General features: G+C 42.1%; 3 protein-coding genes across 6 annotated transcripts in view; 1 reads left to right on the forward strand and 2 right to left on the reverse strand.

Moving 5' to 3' along the window:
• Positions 1 to 3,240, reverse strand: part of LRRC49 (leucine rich repeat containing 49) — a 40,960-nt gene extending 37,720 nt beyond the window's left edge. The window contains exons 1-4 of one of the 4 annotated variants that reach the window (XM_042824564.1): positions 3,166 to 3,219; positions 2,823 to 2,885; positions 2,312 to 2,399; positions 1,401 to 1,592 (exon numbers count right to left, since the gene is read on the reverse strand). In XM_042824564.1, the coding sequence (XP_042680498.1) occupies positions 1,401 to 1,592; positions 2,312 to 2,399; positions 2,823 to 2,885; positions 3,166 to 3,219 (397 nt within the window). Of the gene's footprint in view, positions 1 to 1,400; positions 1,593 to 2,311; positions 2,400 to 2,822; positions 3,047 to 3,165 lie in introns of those variants that run through there. The other 3 variants (XM_042824560.1, XM_042824563.1, XM_042824562.1) reach the window with 3 other exon arrangements.
• Positions 3,241 to 4,340: 1,100 nt separating this feature from the next.
• LARP6 (La ribonucleoprotein 6, translational regulator) lies at positions 4,341 to 11,727 on the forward strand. Its single transcript, XM_042824438.1, has 3 exons — positions 4,341 to 4,531; positions 8,128 to 8,320; positions 9,397 to 11,727. The coding sequence occupies exons 1-3, from the start codon at positions 4,341 to 4,343 to the stop codon at positions 10,474 to 10,476; spliced, it is 1,464 nt and encodes a 487-aa protein (XP_042680372.1). The 3' UTR covers positions 10,477 to 11,727.
• A 1,664-nt stretch (positions 11,728 to 13,391) lies between these two features.
• ADAL (adenosine deaminase like) lies at positions 13,392 to 23,087 on the reverse strand. Its single transcript, XM_042824439.1, has 10 exons — positions 23,014 to 23,087; positions 21,224 to 21,354; positions 20,765 to 20,825; positions 19,934 to 20,021; positions 19,320 to 19,401; positions 18,353 to 18,479; positions 17,275 to 17,355; positions 16,168 to 16,306; positions 15,662 to 15,762; positions 13,392 to 14,359 (listed from the first exon to the last, which is right to left on the reverse strand). The coding sequence occupies exons 1-10, from the start codon at positions 23,065 to 23,067 to the stop codon at positions 14,168 to 14,170; spliced, it is 1,056 nt and encodes a 351-aa protein (XP_042680373.1). The 5' UTR covers positions 23,068 to 23,087; the 3' UTR covers positions 13,392 to 14,167.
• Positions 23,088 to 23,201: the final 114 nt, after the last annotated feature.

A 23,201-nucleotide genomic window follows, 5' to 3' on the forward strand; every position in this document is an offset into this window, starting at 1 on the left:
CAACCACAAATTAATTTCATTAACTACCACTAATAGTTACTTCTTACTAAAAGAATTACATGGTACATGAAACGCATTTTGCCTGCACTCAGGACTCTGGCCCACCAGTTTTCTGCCATTTTTAGTTTACAGATACACCCCTCTTGCAAACCTACATCCACTGAGCTCACATGTGACAGGGTTTTGGTTTTGTTTTTTTTTTTTTTAAATAATTTGTGGTAAGCAGACAGTTTGTAGATGCTTTTGTTTTGATCAGAATTACCCAATGCTGTCCTAAGACTGCATACTGGTTTCACAACTCCAATATCTGAACTTAACAAGGATACTATCTGTATTAAGAACAATTATAATGACACAGATCAAATATATGTTGATCCAATTAAAATCTAAAGCACTGAAACACAGGAGCAGTCCCACTGAGCCAGAAGCAAACGTGGATTCTTTCACACGTGAGTGCATCTGTCACCCAGCTGTAACTGCTTCATGCTTCACACCGTTACCAAGGAAAAAACAGAGAACCTTTTTAAACATGCTTACAAAATAACCAACTCCATTTTGTTAATACAAGGAGAAAGAGGGAAAATGACCAAAAATACCCAAAAAACAAATAAGCAACCTATATGGCAAGCTTTAGCTTATTTAGAGAACAATCCACTGAAAGATACTGGTCAGAAACAGATCACTGTGCATGTATGCTATCACAAGAACACACAATCATCCATGTTTGCACTTTTTTTTAAAGACGTTAATGGGAAAAAAAACACAAATTCTTCACTAAGTAAGAATTAATTTCTTTACTTCTACAGAGAGCAACTTCCTTCTTATGTAGAACACATGATTAGTAAAAACAGCTAAATAAGTACAAAGGTTTGTTCATGCTTAATTTGGTTTAGAAGCTTTTCAGTGCTACCTTCCAATTCTCCTTAGTGGCTGCTCTAACAAACCACTGTATAACAACCAATATTCTCTACATATCTTTCAAAGTGAAATGAATTGCTGAAGAATAAAAAAAAAAAAAATTGAAACTTAAAAACAATCAGCATTGTTGCTAAAGTTAAAGACGTGCCTCAGGTTTTAAAGCCAATAAACACAAGGAATTAAAGATGACATTACTTTTTACTTTGTACGCCGTAACAGATCCCTACATTGTCCTTTTGTTACAGAAAGGTACATAAAAAGCCTATGTTTAAATGTCTTCATTAAAACTTGGAAGATATCACTAGCAGTTTCCTGACAACGATCTCTTAATACACCATGGGAACAGGAGACAACACATGCTATGCAATTATACAGCCCATAGCCAGTAGAGACATCTTACAGGCTGTGACTGTTCAAATTAAATGCCTCGTACAAATAATAAGTAAATAAATACAAGACTGGTGAGAACTTTACACTCTTACCTGAAGCATGTGAACTAATACTGTGACTGCTTTGTCGGGATCTGGGTTTTGCATGTATAGAAGACTCCCCAAATCCAGATAAAGAACCTGTGCTTTGCTTGAACTCCAAACCAGAAAGCTCAGTCAGGGTGGATGGCACTGGAAGATACAGCTGCTTATTGCGCACCAAAGGGCTCAACATTCTCGGGTCTCCTGTGGGGCAAACAAAACAAAACTTCACAATAGAATAAACTGCGTAACAGCCCTAAAAATCAACCCACTCTGAACAGCTGCTGGTCTTTATTATCTACTGGGATGAATAAAGAACTCCCATACACAGATATTTCATTGCCAACATAGCCAAACTACCTCCAATCCCAGCCCACCACTGTTTTTATGACAGGCAAGCAGCAGCAGTGCAGGTATGTGTCAGAGCTTTTCCAGGTTTCACCAGTTAACAGTGATGCCACCAAATACCTCACTTTTCAAAGCCAGAAGCACTCAAGAGGAAAACCATCTCTTCACAACTTGGAATCAGATTTTGTCTATACACATACACTAGACATCCGACAAGAGGTGATGGTTGAGAACTGCATGGCTTCAGAGGACAGAGGAGTTGAGCAAGGCACTCACAAATATTGTGGCTCTGTAAGTGAGAGAAGGAATGCTCCTCCATGGGCAGAAAGAGCAAAACAAAAAACAACAAGCAAAGCCACCTGCACTAGGGAGAAGAGATAGGAGTTCCAGGATATAATGCGCTCAGTTAGGAAAAACAGTTATATACAAAAGCCAGTAACATTTTTCTACTCATAATAAAGCCTTTCTTTACTGTTTAGCTCATAAGAAGAAATTTAAAAGCCTCTCCCTCCCACCAAAAAAAAAAAAAAAAAAAAAAAAAAAAGAAAACAAACCAAAAGCCTCCTGAGCATCACCTTGCCTTCCTGAATAGCTTTTTTCCAGGTCGTGCTGCAAAAGTCTGCTGTGGAGAGACGAGGGTTCTTTACTTATCTTGAAGTCAAACTACAACAAAATGCATGAGAGAAACACTGAGGTCTTCAAAGGCAAACAGTGTCCTCAAACAGACAAACACAGCCTCAGAAACAAACACAGTTCTCACGAAACAAAGGGGGAAAAAAACCCACACACACACTGCCCTAAAAGACCACTGCAACCATGGAAGGAAGAGGAGGTGTACAGAAGGAAGCGTAACAGGTCACACGCTGAATTTACGGCAGGTACAGGATAGCCCAGCAGCTTCACTCCACACATCCTCACTAAATACACCACGAGAAGGCTATCAGCTACACGAGGCAGTGAGTCAAAAACCAACACGCCACTGCCGAAAAGGCGATCCCCATCCGAAATCACAGACACGTGGCACAGAAACGTGACACACAACTGCACGAATCCACCTATCTACTGAAGAAAGAAAACAGCAATTACTGGCTTGGTTTTACTGGGTATCGCGGATGTCTGGATCAGCAGCTGGAGCCCGCAGCTACCGGCCTGAGCACGGGAAGAGAAAAAAGACAGCATTACGCTTTCCCAAAACGTGCATCGATACAGCGGGCTCATTGAACTTCCGAGGACGGCACCTCCAGCACGGCAGCAGGAGCCCCACCCGGCACCGCGCTGAGGAACGCCTTTGTGCCACAGCGGGAAACAAACCCGACTCACGCTCACGGGTCCGCGACAGGCGGAGCTCTTCGCTCACGCACTGAGGAGAAACCGCCGCCACCGCGCGCCACCCGCCCCGCGCAGCCGCCGCCCTCACGGTGGCACATACCGGGCCGGGCGCGGCCCGCGAGCCCCTGCCGGGCCGGCACTTGCTGGGCACCATCGCCACCCGCCTCCCTGGGGCCGGCCGCCGCCCCTGTCGGAAATCGCTCGGCCGTTACCGCGGCAACGGCCGCTTCCGGGGAGGCGGGCTGAGGGAGGCACCGCCGGGCTCTCCGCCCCGCCCGCCCTCAGCGCTCCCGCGCAGCGCCGCGCTCTCGGGGCGTTGCCGGCTGTCCCGCAGCGCCCTCGGAGCGTCACTTAACCACTGCCGGCCGTCGAGCCTTAAGGGTCTTCGCGGTGTTGTTCTCTTAAAACATGGTAGTCCCAGCTGCGGTCAGATCAGCTCTGTGTGTGCAGTGCTATCACCTTTCATCTGCACTAATGGCAGAACCGCATGAGCAGGCAGGGATCTCCGGGGAACCGCCGCACAGCGTGCGGGCTGCTTGGAGCATCTCCAGAGGAGAGCCAGCGCGTCCGTGCGCAGCCTGCTCGGTGCGAGGAGGCCGCTCCTCCCGCCCGTCGTTACCCCAGCATCAGCACGCCAGGACGATGGCGGCGGGGCTGCGCAGCCATAGCGCCGATCTTTGCCCAGACGTGGCGGCACGCGGAGCCGGTCCGCAGCCCAGCGGAGCGCAGAGCGGAGCTGAGTGCCGCGGACATGGCGGTGATGCCTCACGGAGGGGCTGGGCGCCGTGACGGCAGTGAAAGCCAAATGCTGACAGGGAGATTTGCGGTTGGAGTCCGACCGTGAAAACGCAGCTGTCACTTTAATAGCAGAACCAGCCCTCCGAAATGCAGCGTTGCGCACCGAGCTGACGGACTTAAGGCGGCTCGGTATCTCCATCGCGTCTTGTCGGGGATGCCTTTACTCCATTTGAATTCCACGCGGAACCGCTTTGCAAAACCGAACGCCGCTCGGTCACACGCGCCTTAGCCTCGTCACTGCCCGCCTCGATCCCTGCGGCCGCGCTCACCCCGCCAAAGCCCCGCCGCGGCTCAGCGCCGGGCCGCACGTCCCGGGTCGCGCCCCGCCGGGCGGCGCCGATCCGCCCGCCGCCAGCAGAGGAGGAGCGGCGGGCGGGCGGCGGCTGTACCCGGAGCCGGGGGCAGCGCGGCGGGGAGGGAGCGCCGCGGGCCGGGCCGTGCCCGAGGGGAGCGCCAACGCGGGACGAGCGGAGCGCCATGGCGCAGCGGCAGCGCGGGGCGGAGGAGCACGGGGCCGCCGGCACGGAGCTCGCGGCGAGCGGCGGCCCGGTGCAGATCTGCGTGGCCGCAGAGGAGGAGGACGAGGAGGAGGAAGGCGTGCAGTGCCCGGCGGCGCGGGGAGGCGGCAGTTGCAGCGAGGAGGACTCGGGGCGGTGCGGGCGCTCCAGGTGAGCCGAGCCGGGCCGCCTGTCCCTGCGGGGCCGCGGCTGACGCAACGGCGGCGGTACGGGGCGCTGCCCGGAGCGGAGCGGGACTGGATGTGACGCTTCGCAGCGGTCGGTCGTTTCGCTGCCCCGAACCGAAAGGGCCAGAGTGGCTCGGTTTGGGGGTTGTGATGGTTGTTGTTCTCACTGTGCTTGGCAGAGCACCGTACTGATGTTCTGCAGTAGAGTAGATATGATATGCCCCAGCAGATATTTCTGGGGCTTTGGACCCGAGTTGCACAGAGGTGAAATAGCGACCGCCTTATAACCTACTCTATGTCTCACTGTTTGATAACGCCAATAGTGCTCTCTGTGCTGAAGTGCTAAAATCAGCACAGCACGACCTGTGGCAACGCACCGTGTGAGCATCCTTCCTTAGCAAGGTCTTCAGAACACACGCCTTGAGTTTGAACGGTAGGAAATTCAGAGCTTGCCCTCAGAAAAGCAGTGCGTGTATAGATGCTCTTGGGTACAACACTGAGGCCAATTTGTGCAAACTCATTAATAGAAGGATTTTTGTTATTTTTAATGATGCATAAGTTGACAAAATGAGGAGAAGTAAGGCTGCTCCTGAAGGAGGACTGGTTCCACTTTTCAAAGCTTTCTCAGTTACTGGTTTTGGAATGCACACTCTGCTCTGCACTTACTAGGTGGTGTGAGTCCTGCTGGAAGTGTCGCAGAGCACTGTGAGCTGAGCTGGCGTATAGATCATGTAGCAAATGAAAACTGCTCTTCATGGTCAAGACACCACAGTTCTAGGGGAGCCCCATGAATCATCTGGTGTTTGTTCCCTGGTCTCTTAGCTGCCAGGTACTTTAGAAAAATATACAGACTTTATAAATAGAAGTTGCTCCTCTGTAATGTACAAAACACATGCATAACCAAATATAATTCTTGCCCAAATTAAATGTCTTTTGAATACAGCCAGACACAGGAATCTGACCTTCAAAGGTGAAAGATTTTTATGATGACATCAGTTCTGCAATCAAAATTGAGATTTAATGATTGCTGCAGCTATCAGTCCTGCTAGCTTACATCATACCTACTGTTACCAGTTGGTTGTTAACACATTTCCACTGCCTTGAACGAGCATGCTGTTGGAACTTCGGTTTCATGGTGTTTATTATGTTGCCACATAGTGCAATATCATCTTTCTTCTATAGATTCAGGAAAAGCATGTCAAAATGATTCCATTTACATTAATATATTGTTTGTGAGTTTTGATATTTTAGATCCCAAATTTATGCAGATATGTAACTACTTTTTTTCACAGTGTTGACTGACATTGATTCATAACCTAATTAACCTTCAGAGTCATACCCTCAAGAGGTGGTACCACTTGGTCATTACTAGGAGTTAACGTGCAGCTAATTACAAATTTCTGCATTTGCAGGAAGGGGAACTCCCAATACAATACTTAGTGACAGCTACTATAAGAGCTCTAAAGATTTTGTGAAAGCTGAGCTGTCTGCCAAATACAGAAATGGCTTGCAGCTCAAAGTGTGAGCGATATTTAATGTTTTACATAGGTGAAATGAGATGTATCACCCTGACTCCATGTGTTAACACTTCAGTAAGAACAGAACTGATGCAGTCCATTTTTTTTTTTCCAAGCATGATGCTGCATTTTCTTTCCATCTGAAGCTTCAAAATACCTGCAAATTTCTGTACTAGTAAAATCTGTAAAAGTTGTAAGCTTCATCCTGAATTCAAGGTAAGCTCTACTTAGCAAAGTGTGGATATGTTAAAGTGCTGACATGCATGATTTCTTCTGCACATACTACTCACAACAGGTAGTGAATGGAAAACGAGAGGTTGTGGGCTGAGAGAATGAAAAACAATCACTTTATCTTGTTTTCCTTCCTTCTCAAATCAGCAACAACTGTAGGCCACTGAAGTTTTTTTACTTTCTTAATAACAACTTCATCTGCAATCCTCCACTTCCAACACCTTCTGATGACTGAAATTCGGGTTCTTTTGCTCTCACTCTTCTCACGGAGATTTCTAGGATTGTGTGACAGACTGCCTGTGCGCAGCTGTTGCGCAGGAAGAGCCATAAATAAATAGCTAGCTTCCAAAAGCCTGCAGTAACCGGTCACATCTGGGAGCGCAGTGTGTTCCCTGTGCAGAACCCGCTGACCAGAGCAGTGTGGGCTCTGCTGCCAACCCAAAGGCGTGGGCAGCCCAGCAGCACACAGCACATCAGCCTGCAGTAGGACCAAGCTCTCCAGTTTGTGCCCACAAGTAATGGCTGCACAGTGAGGTGAGTCAGTAGCCTCCGCCTGCCTACAGAGTTGCCCTCTGGGGCACCCTCGTGTGAAGCCTGCTCCCTCTTGTTCAGTGATCTCACAAGCTCTGCAAAAATCACTTTAAGAAAATTTTGAGAAAATGGCTCCTCTTTTTTATCACTGAGGTATCTGGGAGACAGTATGAACAATAGCAATTATGTGATTTTTAAGGACTGGGGAACATAGTGGATTTTTTTTCTTTTTTTTTTTTTTTTGTAGGAACTTTTGTGACAGCCCCACAGCAAAACTAGACAGCTAATAGCTTTGGAAAAAAAAAAACAAATAGTTCTAAGACCGCCACTATAATTCTTATAACGACATCTGTGGCTGCAGCATGTGGGTGAGCTGCTTGCATCAGTGCTGGACGACAGCTTAAAAGGTTGTTTGTATTCCAGCAACAAACACGTGGCTGTAATGGGATGTGGCAACAAGCTGGTCTCAGTTCCATGGCTCCAACATCTTTTTTCAGGACAAAATCCTCGGCAGTGCTCTACTTTGCAGATATGTAGATAGCAGCATGGAAGGGGGAGACAGGAAATTTGTGTGATCTCTTAAGCAGCCTGCCTGTATGTCTACAGCATACAGCTATTCCTGAGGGATACCACGTGAGCTGCTACCACAGCACAGTCCTTAATCTGACACCTACAGAGAGCTCCAATCCCTCAGTAAACTGCAGTGAAGTTAGCCGTCACTGTACAACTGACCTGTAAAAAGTTCAGCAGTCCTGGCAGTCTGCATTTCTCTCTGGATACTGGCTGCTGAAGTGCATTCATAATGTGAAAATGCTTGAGAAAAATATGGTTCCATCAGTTTAGAATATGAATTCCCTGTTATACTCACGAAGCACAGAAATGTTGACACCTTCATGCTGAAAAACCAAGTGCTGCCACAATGAAGACTAAACTCCTGTGCACTTGTATTTCTTGTTTTGGTGTAAGATTTGAGCTGGCAGTGTTTTCAAGACACTAGTAAACATGTGTCATTGTTCCACACTGAGATCAGCTTTTGGCATGAGCTCAGGAATTTGATTCGTTACGCTAACTGGAAAGCATCATCTGAGCCAGCCTCAGATGGACAGGGCTCTACCTACTTAGTTCCTATGTATAAAAGAAGCTGGAATAGACACTATGGGTATTCATGTTCACTTCGTTGTTTATTTTTTGTTGGGTTTTTTTTGTTGTTGTTTTGGTTTGGGTTTTTTTTTGTTTCATTCCTTTACTCTATTAATAGGAGATGGAATCCTGTTAATCAAATTATCTGACTGTTTTGCAGTGGTGGGGAAAATGATGATGACTCAGACCAGAACTGGAAACCACCAGAAAATGACCTGATCCAGAAGTTGATAGCACAAATTGAATATTATTTCTCAGATGAGAACCTTGAGAAAGATGCCTTCCTTCTGAAGCACGTGAGAAGAAATAAGATGGGCTATGTCAGTGTTAAACTCCTCACTTCTTTTAAGAAAGTAAGTTAACTTTTTAAAAGTTAAAAGTAATTTGCTTTACAAAAATACATAGCAGGGATGAACAGAACTTCTATAGGCAGTTCTACAGTCTTCCTCTTTACCTGCCTCTCTGAGGCCTTGACTCAGTTTTGATGCGATGGCGAGGTTTGTTCTCATCTACGACATCAACTTCTAACTCTTTCATGGTTGCCTGGGAAATCATAGGCATTTACAGGACTACACTGTTGAATTCTCTTTCTGGGGGGAGTAGGGCATCGTGAGTGGAACAATGGATAAGATTCATTTCCAGATCAGCTACACACGAGTAACTCAGTTATCCTGGTAAAGTTACTTTGTCGTCTCTGAGAAAGGCCTCGGCAAAAGCATGGAGATCCCCAAAACAAACAGAAGTATTAGAGGTTATTAAGCAATTAAAGTAACCTTAAGTTGAGGTGGTTTTTATTCATAATTCTTTGGTTGTTTTGTTGTTTTTGTTTCACATAAGCAACTCCCTTGTATGCCCATGTAACAGTTTTTAAATTACATTTTAAATACTTTGTCAGGATTGTAAATCTTTGCAAAGCTATTCCTTACAGAAGTTAAGGCAATCTGAGCTTCCTCAGACCACTTCAAACAGATTTCAGTGGTAACAGTTAAACTCTCAAAAACCTTTCTTTGGAAAGGCAGAACTTTTGTGAGAATTTCCCCCCCCCCCTTTTTAACAAAGATTTTTGAGGGATGAAAAGTGAGTTCCGTAAAAGTAGTATGCAGACCAAACCACCAAACAACATGCATTTTGGCCCTGTTTAGACCTGGATGTGGAATCACTTCAGCAGGCTTTAAATTATTATGAAGTAATGTTTTCCAATCAGGTTCAGTATCAGTTCCTATTTAACCTATTTTAATAGGAAGCTTTCTAGAAGCTTGCTCATGCCCATTGCAGTGGGAAATCTACTTTTTTTTTTGCTCAAGTCTGCTATGTGTAACTTAAATCTAGGTTTGGCTGTAGACTGGAGCCTGAATCTGCCTTGGATATTCACTGAGTTGTTTGTGTGGGTTTGATCAGATGTGCTGCCTAAACTGTGTCTGTCTTCAAGGTGAAACACCTTACCCGTGACTGGAGAACCACAGCCCATGCACTGAAGTACTCAGACATGCTTGAGCTCAACGATGATAACAGAAAGGTTAGAAGAAATACACCAGTTCCAGTGTTTCCAAGTGAAAACCTCCCTACCAGGATGTTACTCGTGTATGATATCCACATGATTTCTGAACTGCAGGGTCTTAATAAACAAGAAAATGGATGTATACAAGAAAAAGTAATGGAGTATCTCCTCAAAGCTTTTGTAACTTTTGGTGTAATTTCATCAGTTCGTATTCTCAAGCCTGGTAGGGATCTGCCACCTGATATCAGGAGGTTCAGCAGTCGGTATACACAAATGGGAACACAAGAATGTGCAATTATAGAGTTTGAAGAAGTAGATGCTGCTGTACAGGCTCATGAATTCATGTGTGCTGAAAAGAAAGAGATTGGCATGAAAGTTGTCCTAATTGGCATGAAACCTCCAAAGAAAAAGGTTCCTAAAGACAAGAACCGTGATGAAGATAGCAAGAGTCTTAAAAAGGTTAGATCCCTTAATAAGAGAGTTGAGGAACTTCAGTTTACTGGTGATGAATCATCAGCAAATAGCTCTTCTGAGCCAGAGAGTAATCCTACATCACCTCTGTCAGGACGCAGAAGTACTGCAACAAGTACTACAAATAAGTTGAGTCCCATCATTCACCCAAACAACCATCTGAGTCCTAACGTATCACCCAGGTCAAGTCCTTGGAACAGTCCGTCCTCTCTAAGAAAAGTGACCAAAAAGTCTCCACTGGCTGAAGATGGCAAACTTAACCCAAGTACTAGTCCTGAAATTCCAAGAAAATGTACAGATTATTCTTCAGATAGCAGTATTACACCTTCTGGTAGTCCCTGGGTACAGAGAAGAAAAGCTCAAACTGTAACACAAGAGAAGAGTCCGGTCAGCAGCCCCATGTTAGTTCGGAAAATACAAAATGCAGATGGTCTACCTGTAGGGGTGCTGCGGCTGCCTAGAGGTCCTGATGGCACGAAAGGATTCCACAGTGGCTGTGAAAGAAGGAAAGCTATGAAGAATGAATATATCCAGCTTTAAAAAATAACTTCACAAGTCAGTCAAGTTCTTTTGTTCAAGCCTGGTGAAAGACTGTCACTTAAGTGACTGAGTTGAGTCAGTATTTAATTTTTAAACATTTTATATTCATATGGAGACTTTATCATTTGTATATTTGTATTTTCACTCCGTAGAATCACAGAATAGTTAAGATTGGAAGGCATTGCTGGAGATGGTCCAGCGCACCTCTTCTGTTCAAACAGGGTCAGCTGCACCAGGTCACAGAGCACCGTGGTTGGGTTCTGAGCATCTGCAAGCTCTCTGGGTAACCCATTCCAGTGTTCAAACACCCAGACAATAAAATAGAAATTGTTTCCTTATGTTCATAAAGAATTTCCTGCGTTCAGTTCGTGACCCTTTTCTTTTTACTAGATAATACTGGGGAGAGCCTGGCTACATCTTCATCCCTTCCCCTTGGATACTGAAATGCATTGATGAGATCTGCCTGAGCCTTTTCCAGTCTAAACAGCTTCATCTCTTTCATCCTCTCATGTGAGAGATGCTCCAGTACTTTAACCATTTACGCACTTGCCTTCTGCAGTACTCTTCTCTGCATTGGTTCTGTGTTCATTTGAAATGCCTGAATACTGAAGCAGGCAAGTAAGATCATTAACACAACTACGTTATTTGCAAACCTGAAAAGCAGTGTCAATGTTTACTGTTTAGCAGTTGTATTACAATAAGCTTGGTATGAATCCCTCCTAAATCCTAGCAAACATAAGTTTTGAAGACTTTCTGGGTTTGTCTCTAACTCTGAGAAATGTGCTACAGTCAGCAGTTGCTCTCTGCACACATCTCCCAAGTCACTTGTTTAATAGGACCAAAGTGCTTGTTTTCTTGTGATGTGAAGACTGAGCATTGAAGACTGTTTTATAAGTTTTATCTCATGTAATCAGATAGAAATAAACTAAATATTAACTCTGTCTAAATCTATTTCTTTCCTTTAAAAGTAAGAAATTCTAGGAATATTTACTCAGAATTTACAGTGCATTCAGTAAAGTGCCCTCTCCCCCCTACTATCATTTCAGTGGTAACACTTCACACTGTAAATAATTGCAGTAACACACTGCCAGAGACTGATTTACAGAAATCTGTTAGTTCTGTGTATCACTGTTCAGCCACTCAAATGTATTTTCCTAATATTTTCCTTTGACTTCACATAAATGGAATCCTCCAAGTTGACTCCTGACTTTGCTTACTGGCAGAAGCATTGTAAAATACACATTATTTGTTATAAACAGATAATATATATATATAATTAAATGTTTTTTTTTGTTGTTGTTGTTTTTGTTTTCCTTCTGTTTATTAAATCAACAGCATATCTGCAAGCATCTAAGAGACAGGTGAGTACACAGTCTTCAGATGAGTGATTCTCTAATTCTAGACTAAGTACAACTGCATCATCTCACTGTGTATCCAGAACAGCCCTGCTTCATTGATAACCTTTTACTATGAACCTATGCAGCACCCATGTGTCATCACGTGCCACCCTGTTTTTATCAGGACTACAACTGATCCAAAGCAATGTTTTGGAGACACTCAGAAATCAATTAAGTGGAAATATTGGAAAGTGTACATAATATAGAGTTAAAATTCTCAGGGTCACCGTGTGTTTGCTTGAGAAAAAAAAAGCTGGACACAGTGATGTTTACAGGTCTCTGTGAGCACACTTAACATCTGAACATTAAAACTCAGAAATTCTGTGTAACACTTAACAGTTTGAAACTAGAATCCCAGACACTAATTACAAATCCTATTTCGTGTTTGAAGTTCTACACTCGACAGATACAATGAACGAGGATGACAGCTGTAAAGTGAACTTCTGGTGGCAGCTCTCCTTTGCAAATAAACCAAATACCATTAGGAGGAGTTGTTAGGAGGCCGTAACCTCAAAAATATTAGAAAACTTACAATAGTGTTATCTCACATAAGCATAGGTCCATTTATCCTGGGATTAAGATATAGCTAACCGTAAAATGCCAGAGCTGGATAACCTGTCTTTGAACAGGTTTTCTTTCTTCTTATTTCCTCTTTTTAAACAAGGAAGCAACCCCCAAACACTTGTACCCAAGGAGCTATTTCCTTAGAAAGAACCAAGTCAGACAAACAGCAGGCACCACAAGATAACGTAACCAGCAAATCTATTTGAACAGTAACTTCAGTAACTTCAGATACTGCCTCTGAATAAACAAGCACGCGGTTTTGAGAATTCTGGTGAGATCTTACTCTGAGTCCAGATAACAAAATACAAAGCCACCGTTCTACGTCACTTAATTTTTCCCATATCTAAAAGGAATATTTTTGCACTTGGAAAACATTGTGTGGAAACCTCATGCAACCACACTGACTGTTGAACAACTCCGATGTCCTCCCCTTACCCAGCTCTCTCTTGGTGGGATTCCTTTTCATGTTTTTGTTTGTGTGTGTGTGCGGCATTTCTAATTGCAACTTCGCAGTAAGATACTCCTGTATCTCCTGTCAGTGCTGTACCTGGTGATCATTTTATCATTTACACCAAATTTGTACAAAACAAGACCAAAACAGAAGTCATGTATAGCTTCTGTTGTATCTGTACTCAGGATTTCTTGCAGAGCCCACAGTGTTTCCTCATGTAATTAATCAATACAAAAATCCTTTGGGTAGAAAATACCTTCCCTTGGGATACTTCCAATGCTCCCCAGGGATGTGCAGTATAGAATATAACATAGCTGCACATAGTTGCTCACACATATTTTGATGTCTCAGTATCCCAATACGTATGCAGATGTTCGTTCACGGCCTGAATGAACCAGCACCCTCTGCTGTCACAACACAGTGCTGCTGGGAAGACAGGCTGCACTGCAACACATTCCTGTCCTATAAATCTCAAATGCACACACACACATACACACACAGAATGGAATTGCTTTAAAACATTAACACTCAAAGCATTTTTATTGCCTTTTACAATAAACAGATAGAAATTAGAAAGAGCATTTCAAGAATTAGACCATTTCCTCCAAGTATTCCACCATTTGCTAAGGCTTTCAAGATTCCAACCTTTGTCTAAATACTATCAGTACTGAGTGTACCTCTAGGCACTGCCAGTACACTGGAGAACCCACAGCAGGATTCAGTCATACAGGTACGCCAACAAAAGCAGATGCAGCATTCAAGTCCCTTGAGACAAATATCTCCTTCTCCCTGAGGTTGTTTTCACATTCAATCAATTGCTTAAAACTTCTGTTTGAAAACAATACAAAGAAACAAAAATCCACAACCCATATCCACACGGCTTGGCATAATGCTGCCAATAGGCAGCCTTTGAACCCTAACAATTGTACCTTTATTCTCAGTCTCCAGTGTTTCTAATAAGACAATGTATTCCATTCAAGTTTTTAATGTCCTATTTTTAATGTCCTATCAAGTAGAGACACTGCATGATGATATATTTGAAACTTTAACAACTGATTTAAGGCCCTTCCCAACCATGAAAGGACATTCACTTTTGTCCTTGCTACCAAAGGATGCACGTCTGTCTTCTTTTTACAATGGCTTGGTTTGTGGACCAGATTTATAAGCCTAATATCTGGAAAAGGCTAAAGCCAGGGATTTTTGTCTTAAAAAAAAAGAACGATTAAAAAAACCAACTAATTAAGCTAATACACCTAAGCTGTTTAGAGCAGTCGTTTGATTAAACAAACAGAGTCGGCTTCAGTTTACACCACTGTTCCCTTAGCTTTGATTTTACTACATTTGAAGCAAAGATATAGTTGATTGATTCATAGGAAAGATCCCACATCTGCGATCGAGTCAGATGAAATGTTTTTGCAACCAGTTCATATTCTTGAGACAGATCTGTTGCAAATACGCCTTTATCATCAGTCTGGAGTTCAATCAAAAGAAAAATAAAGTTTAAATTAGTTAAATTAATTAAAGGGTTTTGACTACACTTTACAAAACAGTTTTGCTTCGATGTGTTTCACATATTACTCCAGTTCTTCCATCTATTAAGTATCATTTCATCCTTACTTTGCCCTATTTTCACTTACAGTTAATAAATTACTCAAACACACAAGAAAACTTCTCAAACATAAATCATAACAAATAACATAAATTACCTAGAAAATATTATTTCCTATAAACATAGCTGGAAAGATGGCCTGTTAAGCACATCAAATAGACATGTATTTACATAGTTTGCACCCATCATCTCCACACTCCTCTCTTTCTCAGATTTGTGAACTACATCAAATTCTGTATTCCTAAATCTTCAGGGAAGAAACTGTTTCATCCTCTGCATTTTGACAGAGTCAGCTCAAATAATTTCTACAGACTGAGGTACTGAAGGCAGCATCTTAAAAACAAGACTGAAAGCAGTCTAAAGATCGTCTATCTAAAAGAAACAAGTTAGGATTATTGAAGTGTTAATGAGATTTCCTATTTCTAACTTAGAGCCCTTGTGCCCCCTCAGAGAAGACTGCTAACTCTATCTCGTTAAATTTAAGACACCATAGTGCCTCTTTTTCTGCTGCTCTTTTTATTGGCACGCATGAGCAAACTGCTATGTGACATGACACCACTGGTTATCTAGACTTATCACAATTCAAAATCCCAGAAATAATCTGATTGTGATCTATTTTTGAAACTCAGTGATATATAATAAAACAAAGGACTGATGCTTGTTTGAATGGTAAGTATAATGCTTAAAAATACACACATGCTTGCACAAAGCTACAAAGCCTAAAGGGTAAACCAGCAGGATGGTAGAGTGTAAAATCCTGCCATGTACTTGGCACCGTCATAAGGTGGAGAGAGAATTCAAGAGAATCTGAGAAGCCTTATTCAACACAATAAATTAGGATATAAGCACAAGCTTAAAAACAGTGATTCCACCCTTGCTTAAGTGAAATCCGTCCATATAAAAATATTTAAGAATGTCATTACATACTTTGCTGATCATATTTAATCTACATAGGGAAATGTCCTGCTTTCAATAAAAAGATTAATGTTAAGCATTTCAATTTCTACTACAAACATTTATCTGATGGAATATTATGATTTGCTGTAAGCAGATGATAGGCTGTAATGACATACAATGAGTTAGCACCTCAGCTCTAATTCATGAAAGGAGACATACTCCAATATGACTCTAGTTTTGCCCTAAGAACCTGGTTAAAAAACTTACACAAAGCACAGCAGGATGGCCAATGTTGTACCAGTATCCAAAATGGTGTTTATCACAGGAGGGCACTGTCTGAGTTTTGATGTTTGATGTCATGCAAAGTTCTAAGGAAAAAAAAACAGAATAATCAAATATACAATACTAAAAAATGCTTTCCACACATTAATGGGCTTGCTTCCTTCTAAACGAAAATTGAAATCAATTGTTTTCTTAATTTTCAATGCTTCAAATATTTCATAAGATCTTCTGATGAGCCCACAGTAGCCATTTTTTTCTTAACTACTAGCTGTGTGTAAAACATCAGGACCTTGCAAAGCACACACAAACACCATACAGCCTTTCACAGTAACCAAGGGCTATGATTTAATTTTGTTTTCATCAGGGACATCAATTGTTGTATTTTTTACACATTTGTGGCAGCCATCAAAGACAAATCAGAGTTACTGAATCAGCAGTATGCACAACATTCGTAAGTTCAGAGATTACCAAGTGACTTCCTGTTGCCTTACCAATAGGTATATGATTCTGTCTAACAAGTGGCACTAATTCTTCTGAGCCAGTTGTTGCAGAGTTGAGAAACGTTCCATGCCCAATCCTGTCAGGAGGCAGGCCCAGGAGAATTTTCGTCTCCTCCTCTTGATTTGGAATCTAGGGAAGATGTATTTTACATTCCATTAAAGCAGCATAAAATAACGTAATAAATGATCACAACTGAGCTCAACTTCTATTTTCATAGCGTATCTAATCGAAACAGCGTACACGAGGCTAAATATCTGCACTGCTAACCTCTGAAGAAAGCAATAAGGTATGACAGTGATTGTCAAATTTGAATTATTAAACAAAGAAGCCATAATCTTAAAAGGATATGTAAAAGATAATCACTATTTAAAATTCTTAAGTACTTTCAGTCAGAGGCATCAAATCAGCTTTGCATTCTTCAGTCTCAAAAGTACACTGTCAAGGTGTCCTTCAACATCTGTTATACACAGTTGTTAAAAGCACTGTGAGAGCCCCTAAACAAAGCAAAAACCAGATCACACAGTAATATGTTTTCAGATAAGTACGTGGGAATATGTTGCAAAAACCTCCTTAATAAAATAGAAAAGTACGAACAGTTTTATGACATCTATCACACTTAACTTTCTAAAGAAACAGAAGTATTTTCAGCATTCGTCAGACTGATCAGAGCAGACATCAACCACCACTTCAACAGACCGTAAGAGGAGGCTCTACTCGTTCTACTGGAATCAGCAGAATCAAAACAAAATTGAAATTTCACTCGTGCAACTTAGAATGTGCAACTTTTACTATACATGACTTCTGACACTGTACCAGAAAAACAACAGTGGATCTCCTGGAACATTTCCAATTTTCAAATCCATGCCTGCCCCCCCTCCTGCCCCCTTTGCTAGGTATAACATGGTAAGAAACAATTCCACAGTTCTTACTCAGAACTGACTGATGAAAATTTACCTTCGTTTTCTTTGGTCACAATGCTCCAAAACATTACTGCTTTCTCATGAGAAATCTCTCAAAATCCATAGAAGCTACTGCCAGCTTCATCAAGGTTTTTATGAAATGGGAATTACAGAGGACTAAAATAATGAAAACTTTACCTCTGAAAGATGCAGTGCCAGCTTCAGACCTGCTTTTTTTGCTTCTGAGAGGGGTTCAAAAAAATCTTGACCATGCCCTGCCTTGAAGATAGAAAAGCATCATCATTCTACATCTAGTTTTACAGGAATTCTCTAATTATATGATTAAGAAGTCTAGCAATATCAAAATACTTAGCTCCACTACAGTTACACTGACTAACTTTCCTTTTGCCACTACTCCACTTTAGATTACAGCACAGCAGACAACGTTCTGCTATACAGGTGCAATTTTGACAAATAAGCTATACCTCAGTAGTTCAGCCGATGCCCAACACTGACCACTCACATCTTGATTTGATACCCTTTCCATAACTATCACCTAGAGCTATTTCATTTCAACTCAACAGCTGTCTTCAAATACTCTTGCTTTCTTAATATTGAAAGACCATTTGGTGCAACTAATCAAAACTTATACTCGTGCAGACTTGCTATAGTATTTAGTTCACCTCAACTCAGCCTAACTATCCCATCTAGCCTAACTAACCTATCCGCGCCAGGAAACGGCCGGAAACTGCAGCATAGGAAGTTCTGCACCAATGTGCGCAAGAACTTCTTTACAGTGAGGTGAGGAGCACTGGAACAGGCTGCCCAGGGAGGTGGTGGAGTCTCCTTCTCTGGAGATGTTCAAGACCTGCCTGGATGCCGACCTGTGCGACCTGCTGTAGGGAACCTGCTTTGGCAGGGGGTTGGACTCGATGAACTCTGGAGGTCCCTTCCAACCCCTACAATTCTGTGATTCTGTGATTCTGTGACTACTAGGACAATTCAGTAAGAGACACTTCCCAGATAAACACTGCATTCCAGTGAAAGCAGCAGCATTTCTTTCAGCATTATAATCTTCTGATTCTTTGATAAGAGTGCCTTTTTCCCTTACAGCAACAGGGATTAACATGGTGTCAAAACTGTGAGTAATTAATTCAAACAAGCAACAAATGTAAGGCAAAACCTTAAAAGAACAAAGTATTTTTGGAACTGCCTTCTGCTACACAACATTAAATAGTCATCTTCAAGGACAGATCAAAGCAAAACAAAAACTTACATTTGGATCACCACTGAGGTCAAGTCCTACTACAACCCCATCAGTGGAAAGAAGGAATTCTTCAGCAAGTTTAACGGTCTGCTTAGCAACTGCTGGGCCATCTCTTCTATTTATTGCTATTAATAATCTTGGAGAGAAGTGTACAAGTTCAGTAAAACAAGCCAGAGTACCAGGAGACCAACAAATCTCACACCAACACAAACGGCACTTCACCTCCTTCATGGGTGACGACAGAGAGCATTTGCACAGCAAACTGTTCAGAGAGTGAAGGTACTGAAGCACAGAGGAACACCAACTGGATAAATACAATAGCTTGTGAACTGCAGTAGCCATGGTGAGAAGGAGGGCAGGGAACAATATAATATAGTGCTCTTCTGCTGCCTGCAGTACCAGGAGAGCAACCTCTTGGAGAGGCACATGTGAAAAATAAGAAATCTTCAACTTTCACAAACAAATCTAACAGGTTGCAATTGAGAATCTTTTATACAGGCATGTAGATTCATTGTCCATAAGCAACAACTGACACCTTCTAAAACTTTTCTGATCCTTTTAACTACCTCTCCTTTACTGCAGGCTGCTTGTAGAGCTAATCCAGCAAAAGCATCTGCAAAGAATGTAGGCTCTGAAATAGAGTCTCTAATGCATTTCCTTCAAAACACTGCCTTTCCTGAAAATATTGCAGAGAATGCACAGATTTAAAGCAGAAAAGTTGCACCCAGTTTCAGTAAAAATGAAGATAAAAAATTAAATTTGCACATAAAATATCTTTCTATTCCATTACAAAGGTGACTTTCTGTAAGAAAGATTTTATTAGTCAACGACATGCTAATTTAAAAATGTACAGATACATTTTATCTGGTTTAGACAATTTTCCTTTCCATACTCTTTTGTAAACTTCTCTGCAAACCATGATACAGCATCAGACTAGACAAAACCTTGAACAGAGGCACTCCACGGGCTCATTTACCTTACATCTATATCCAAGCCTTCTTCTTTACACTGCTTTATACCCTCAAGTACAGTTTCAACATACATCCTTTTGGTCATACCTACAAACACACGTACACATTTGGAATCAACATATGTGAATTAATTCATTTTTTTTTACACTGCAGACCCAGCTCTCTCGCCTCATTGCTCATTCTGCACCTTTGATTTTTCTCCACCTTTTTCTAATTCACGTAGTACTAATTAGCTTCCTTCTAAGCATCTCAGAGAAATAACATTATGAATCAGAATGTAGCAAAAGCAATTTTCTTATGTCTTTCTATTAAATAACATTAAAAGAAATGGAGTAATAAAAATAAAATGTATCAGCTACTGAGTAGGAATCAAATGTCCTACTAAAATCAGTAACTTAAATTCTTGGGTAACGGAATTATAACCAATGCATCTTTTTTTTCCTCAAAAATCTAACACTAAACAGTAAAACGATATTTTCACATCACTACATTTTACTTCTACATTTAAAGTATATTTTAGTTGATCCAATTGAATTTAACGTGCCTTGCTATTAACACAGTCTTAATTAAGCTTTAAAGAACATCAGACTTAGGAATTAACAACTAGGACAGACTATACCTGTGGAATTTTCTTCTCGAGGAGTGCTCCTTAATTCCAGATATTTGACACCATCATCAGCAAATTCTTTAACAACATCCTTAGTTATCTAGTTAAGAAATAGTGTATTCAACATCACTAAAATAATAGCTATAATGGCTTACACTCTCTTTTACAACTAAATGACACCCAATTATCTTTTGATGGAATGCTTAAAAGTTTTCGGGATGGATGCTTCCAGCACTTTGACCCTGGAAATACTCCCCCATGGAAGTGCCTTCATTTCCCATACAGATACTAGAGCAGGTTATGAGAAACAAGCATTTCCCTGTCTGAATGAGAAAACTCCTCACCTGGTGCATTTACAAACCCTTTCACAGCTCCTGTATCTTTCTGTAATTTAAAAGGCCACCTAAAAATCCTTATAGATAAGGAAAAGAGGATACTATATCACTTTATTCTCCCTATAGTGATCATACAACCATTCTTCTTGTTAATTTTGTAATCTGAGGCAAGCAAAAGACAATTCCAGTTCTGTAGCTCAAGTACATAAATGGGACAAGAAGAAACAAGAGACTACAATAAATTGAAGCTTTGCTACTGAGACATCATATTTTTAAGACACTATCAGTCCAAGTGTCTGAGTAGTAATAAGGACCACCATATTGGAACCTTGTTGCTTTAAAAAATATTAAATGGAAACATTATTTTAATCCTCTATTTCTAAATCAATGTGTTTTACACTAGTAACTTGAAGGGACCTTTGTCAATACCATTGTTATTCAGAATTCAACCAGCCAACCTTGACTTTGCATGTCACTTGCTTGTTTGGAACTATTTTAACCAACTTACCAGTAAAATATCTTCAGTCCTTGTTGTAATCTGATAGATGATCTGAAACATCTGAAAACATCTAAAATAAAAAGTCAGAAAATAAACACTGAACAGTAAATTGAGCATTCATATAAAATCTATACTGTGAAAACTTGTACTATGTTAATTAACCACCTTGTAGCTTAAAATGCACATGGGATTTTGTTTATAGGGCAACCAAGACCATCTTAAGGGCCACTTCTGATTTCAGAAGTAAGCACATTTGCAACAGAAATCATTAATGTCAACATGAGATTTCCATTTTCTTTCAAAATATTTAAGAAATGACTTCATAGGTACAACTAGAAAACAAAACCTAGAAGTTTTAACTAAGCTGAAATTTACATATATTTCTGCAGTCAGTATACAAAGTCATAATTAAGCTTGCAACTTAATTAAAAGGTACATAGTAAATGGTGATCTCACACGTTTACTCACTCATCTAAGGTTCTTTTCTTTCCTTTGTCAATCACAGTCATTCCATTCTGGATCTGAAGGTATGGTTTCTGCGCCATAAGTTTCTTCATAGTAGAAGAACTGATACAGCCATTCAAATGAGCATGAAGTTCCTAGGAGGCGGAAATACACTGTGGATGTTTAAGTGAGAAGGACAGCTTCTACATTTGCTTTTGTACTACCACTCACGTATCCTGCATTACTATTTCACTCCAAGATTACAAATAACAATTATCTCTGTTTGGCTAACAATCTCTGCCCATTAACAGCACACCAGCATTAATTGTGTTCCATCACTAGTGACCGATTTCTGCTTTTCTCATGGCAACCTGACTTACAGGTGCAAACCCATGCCTCTCAACTCTGTTCCTCACTCCATCTTTGCTCTGTTTTATGATCTCTTGGCTGCTGAGGTACGAAATAATTACCTAGAGCCCTCCAAACTCAATCAAAACACATGCACACAAGCTTTGCTACACAGAACCCCCCGGCATTCCACTCTTCTCAGAGATAGATTTAGTGAAGTATTTCATAAAGTTGCTAATTGGAAAAATATTGAAATCTTTTTCAATAATTTTTCAAATTCAATTTTTCAGTAACTTTTTCAAAAATTTGATTTTAATGTTATAACCTATTACATCTCAGATTGCTAAAGCACTACAGTTCCAGGCAGAGGAAAAGGGGTCTCATCACTTCAATCAGTGCACAACTCCAGCAGAACAGCTGGAGCTGCAGCTGCTCCCCACTTCGGGACATTGAACCAGGTGCACATTTCATGGTCTTCCAAGCAAAACACAGAGTTCAAACAGACATCAAACTTAAATCTAGACAGATGTATCTTATTGAAAAGGCACATCAGCACACACAGAGTGTGCAGTTTGATTTTGCTGTGCAAACTGTGTGGTGAGTACGTGCTGCTGGCTGTTTTGGAAGCCCAGAACTGTAACACCGATAAGATGCAGCTGCATGCACCCAGAGATAGCACAGATGCACTAAAACACACCCTTCAGAACATGAAGCACTGTTATCAGGGACAGACCTCAGGTCTTGAAGGTAGCTTCAGGGTAAACAGGGCAAAATAAAGAAAATAAAGGTCAAGCTCAACTGTTTTAAATGGAAGAACAGACTACAAAAGCTGCAAATAAAAGCTCCAGAGCCTTCACAGCTTCATTGCTCTTCCCTCTCAATGTCTTTCATGCAGTGAGGGCCCTATATATACCGAGCATAGTATTCAAGATGCAGCCTCACCAGAGCTGCATACAGAGGGACGATCACCTCCAGCTGCTGCTGGCTGCACTGTCTCCCATACAAGCCAGGATGCCATTGGCCCATTGGCCCTCTTGGCCACCTGGGCACACTGCTGGCTCACGCTCAGCCAGCTGTCAGCTAACACCTCCAGACCCTTTTCTGCCACACAGCTTCCCAGCCACTCTGCCAGCCTGCAGCAATGCACAGGGTTGCTGTGACTGAAGTGCAGGACCCGGCACTTGGTCTCGTTGAACATCATCCCGTCGCTCTCAGCACAGCGATCCAGCTTACCCAGATGGATTTGCAGGGTCTCCCGCCCTCAAGCAGATCGACGCGTCCTCCCGACGCGTCGCCATCTGCAAACTTACCGGGGGTGCAAATCAATCCCCTCACCCGGACCATTCATCAAGTCCGTGGGACAAAACCCGCCGCCCCGTGTCAGCCCCCGGCCCACCTCCCGGCGGGCAGGCAGGGCTCTGCCCCTCTCGAGGCCGCGCACGCAGCCGCCGCCCGGAGCCGCTCACCACTTTGGGCAGCTCCCGGTAGAAGCGCCGCTCCCGCTCCCGCTCCGCCGCCATGACGGCACTCTGTGGCACAGGCGGGGCGGGGCGGGGCCATAACGGCGCACCGCCCCGCAGGGCCCGCCGGGCGGAGAGTTCACGGAAAGCACAACCAACGAGAAACTCAAGTACCGCTCCAACATCAAGTTTAT

Source organism: Centrocercus urophasianus, unplaced genomic scaffold (genome assembly GCF_019232065.1).
Source record: "Centrocercus urophasianus isolate 14NV4802_14NV808 unplaced genomic scaffold, USGS_Curo_1.0 seq_23, whole genome shotgun sequence".
Taxonomy (NCBI): Eukaryota; Metazoa; Chordata; class Aves; order Galliformes; family Phasianidae; genus Centrocercus; species Centrocercus urophasianus.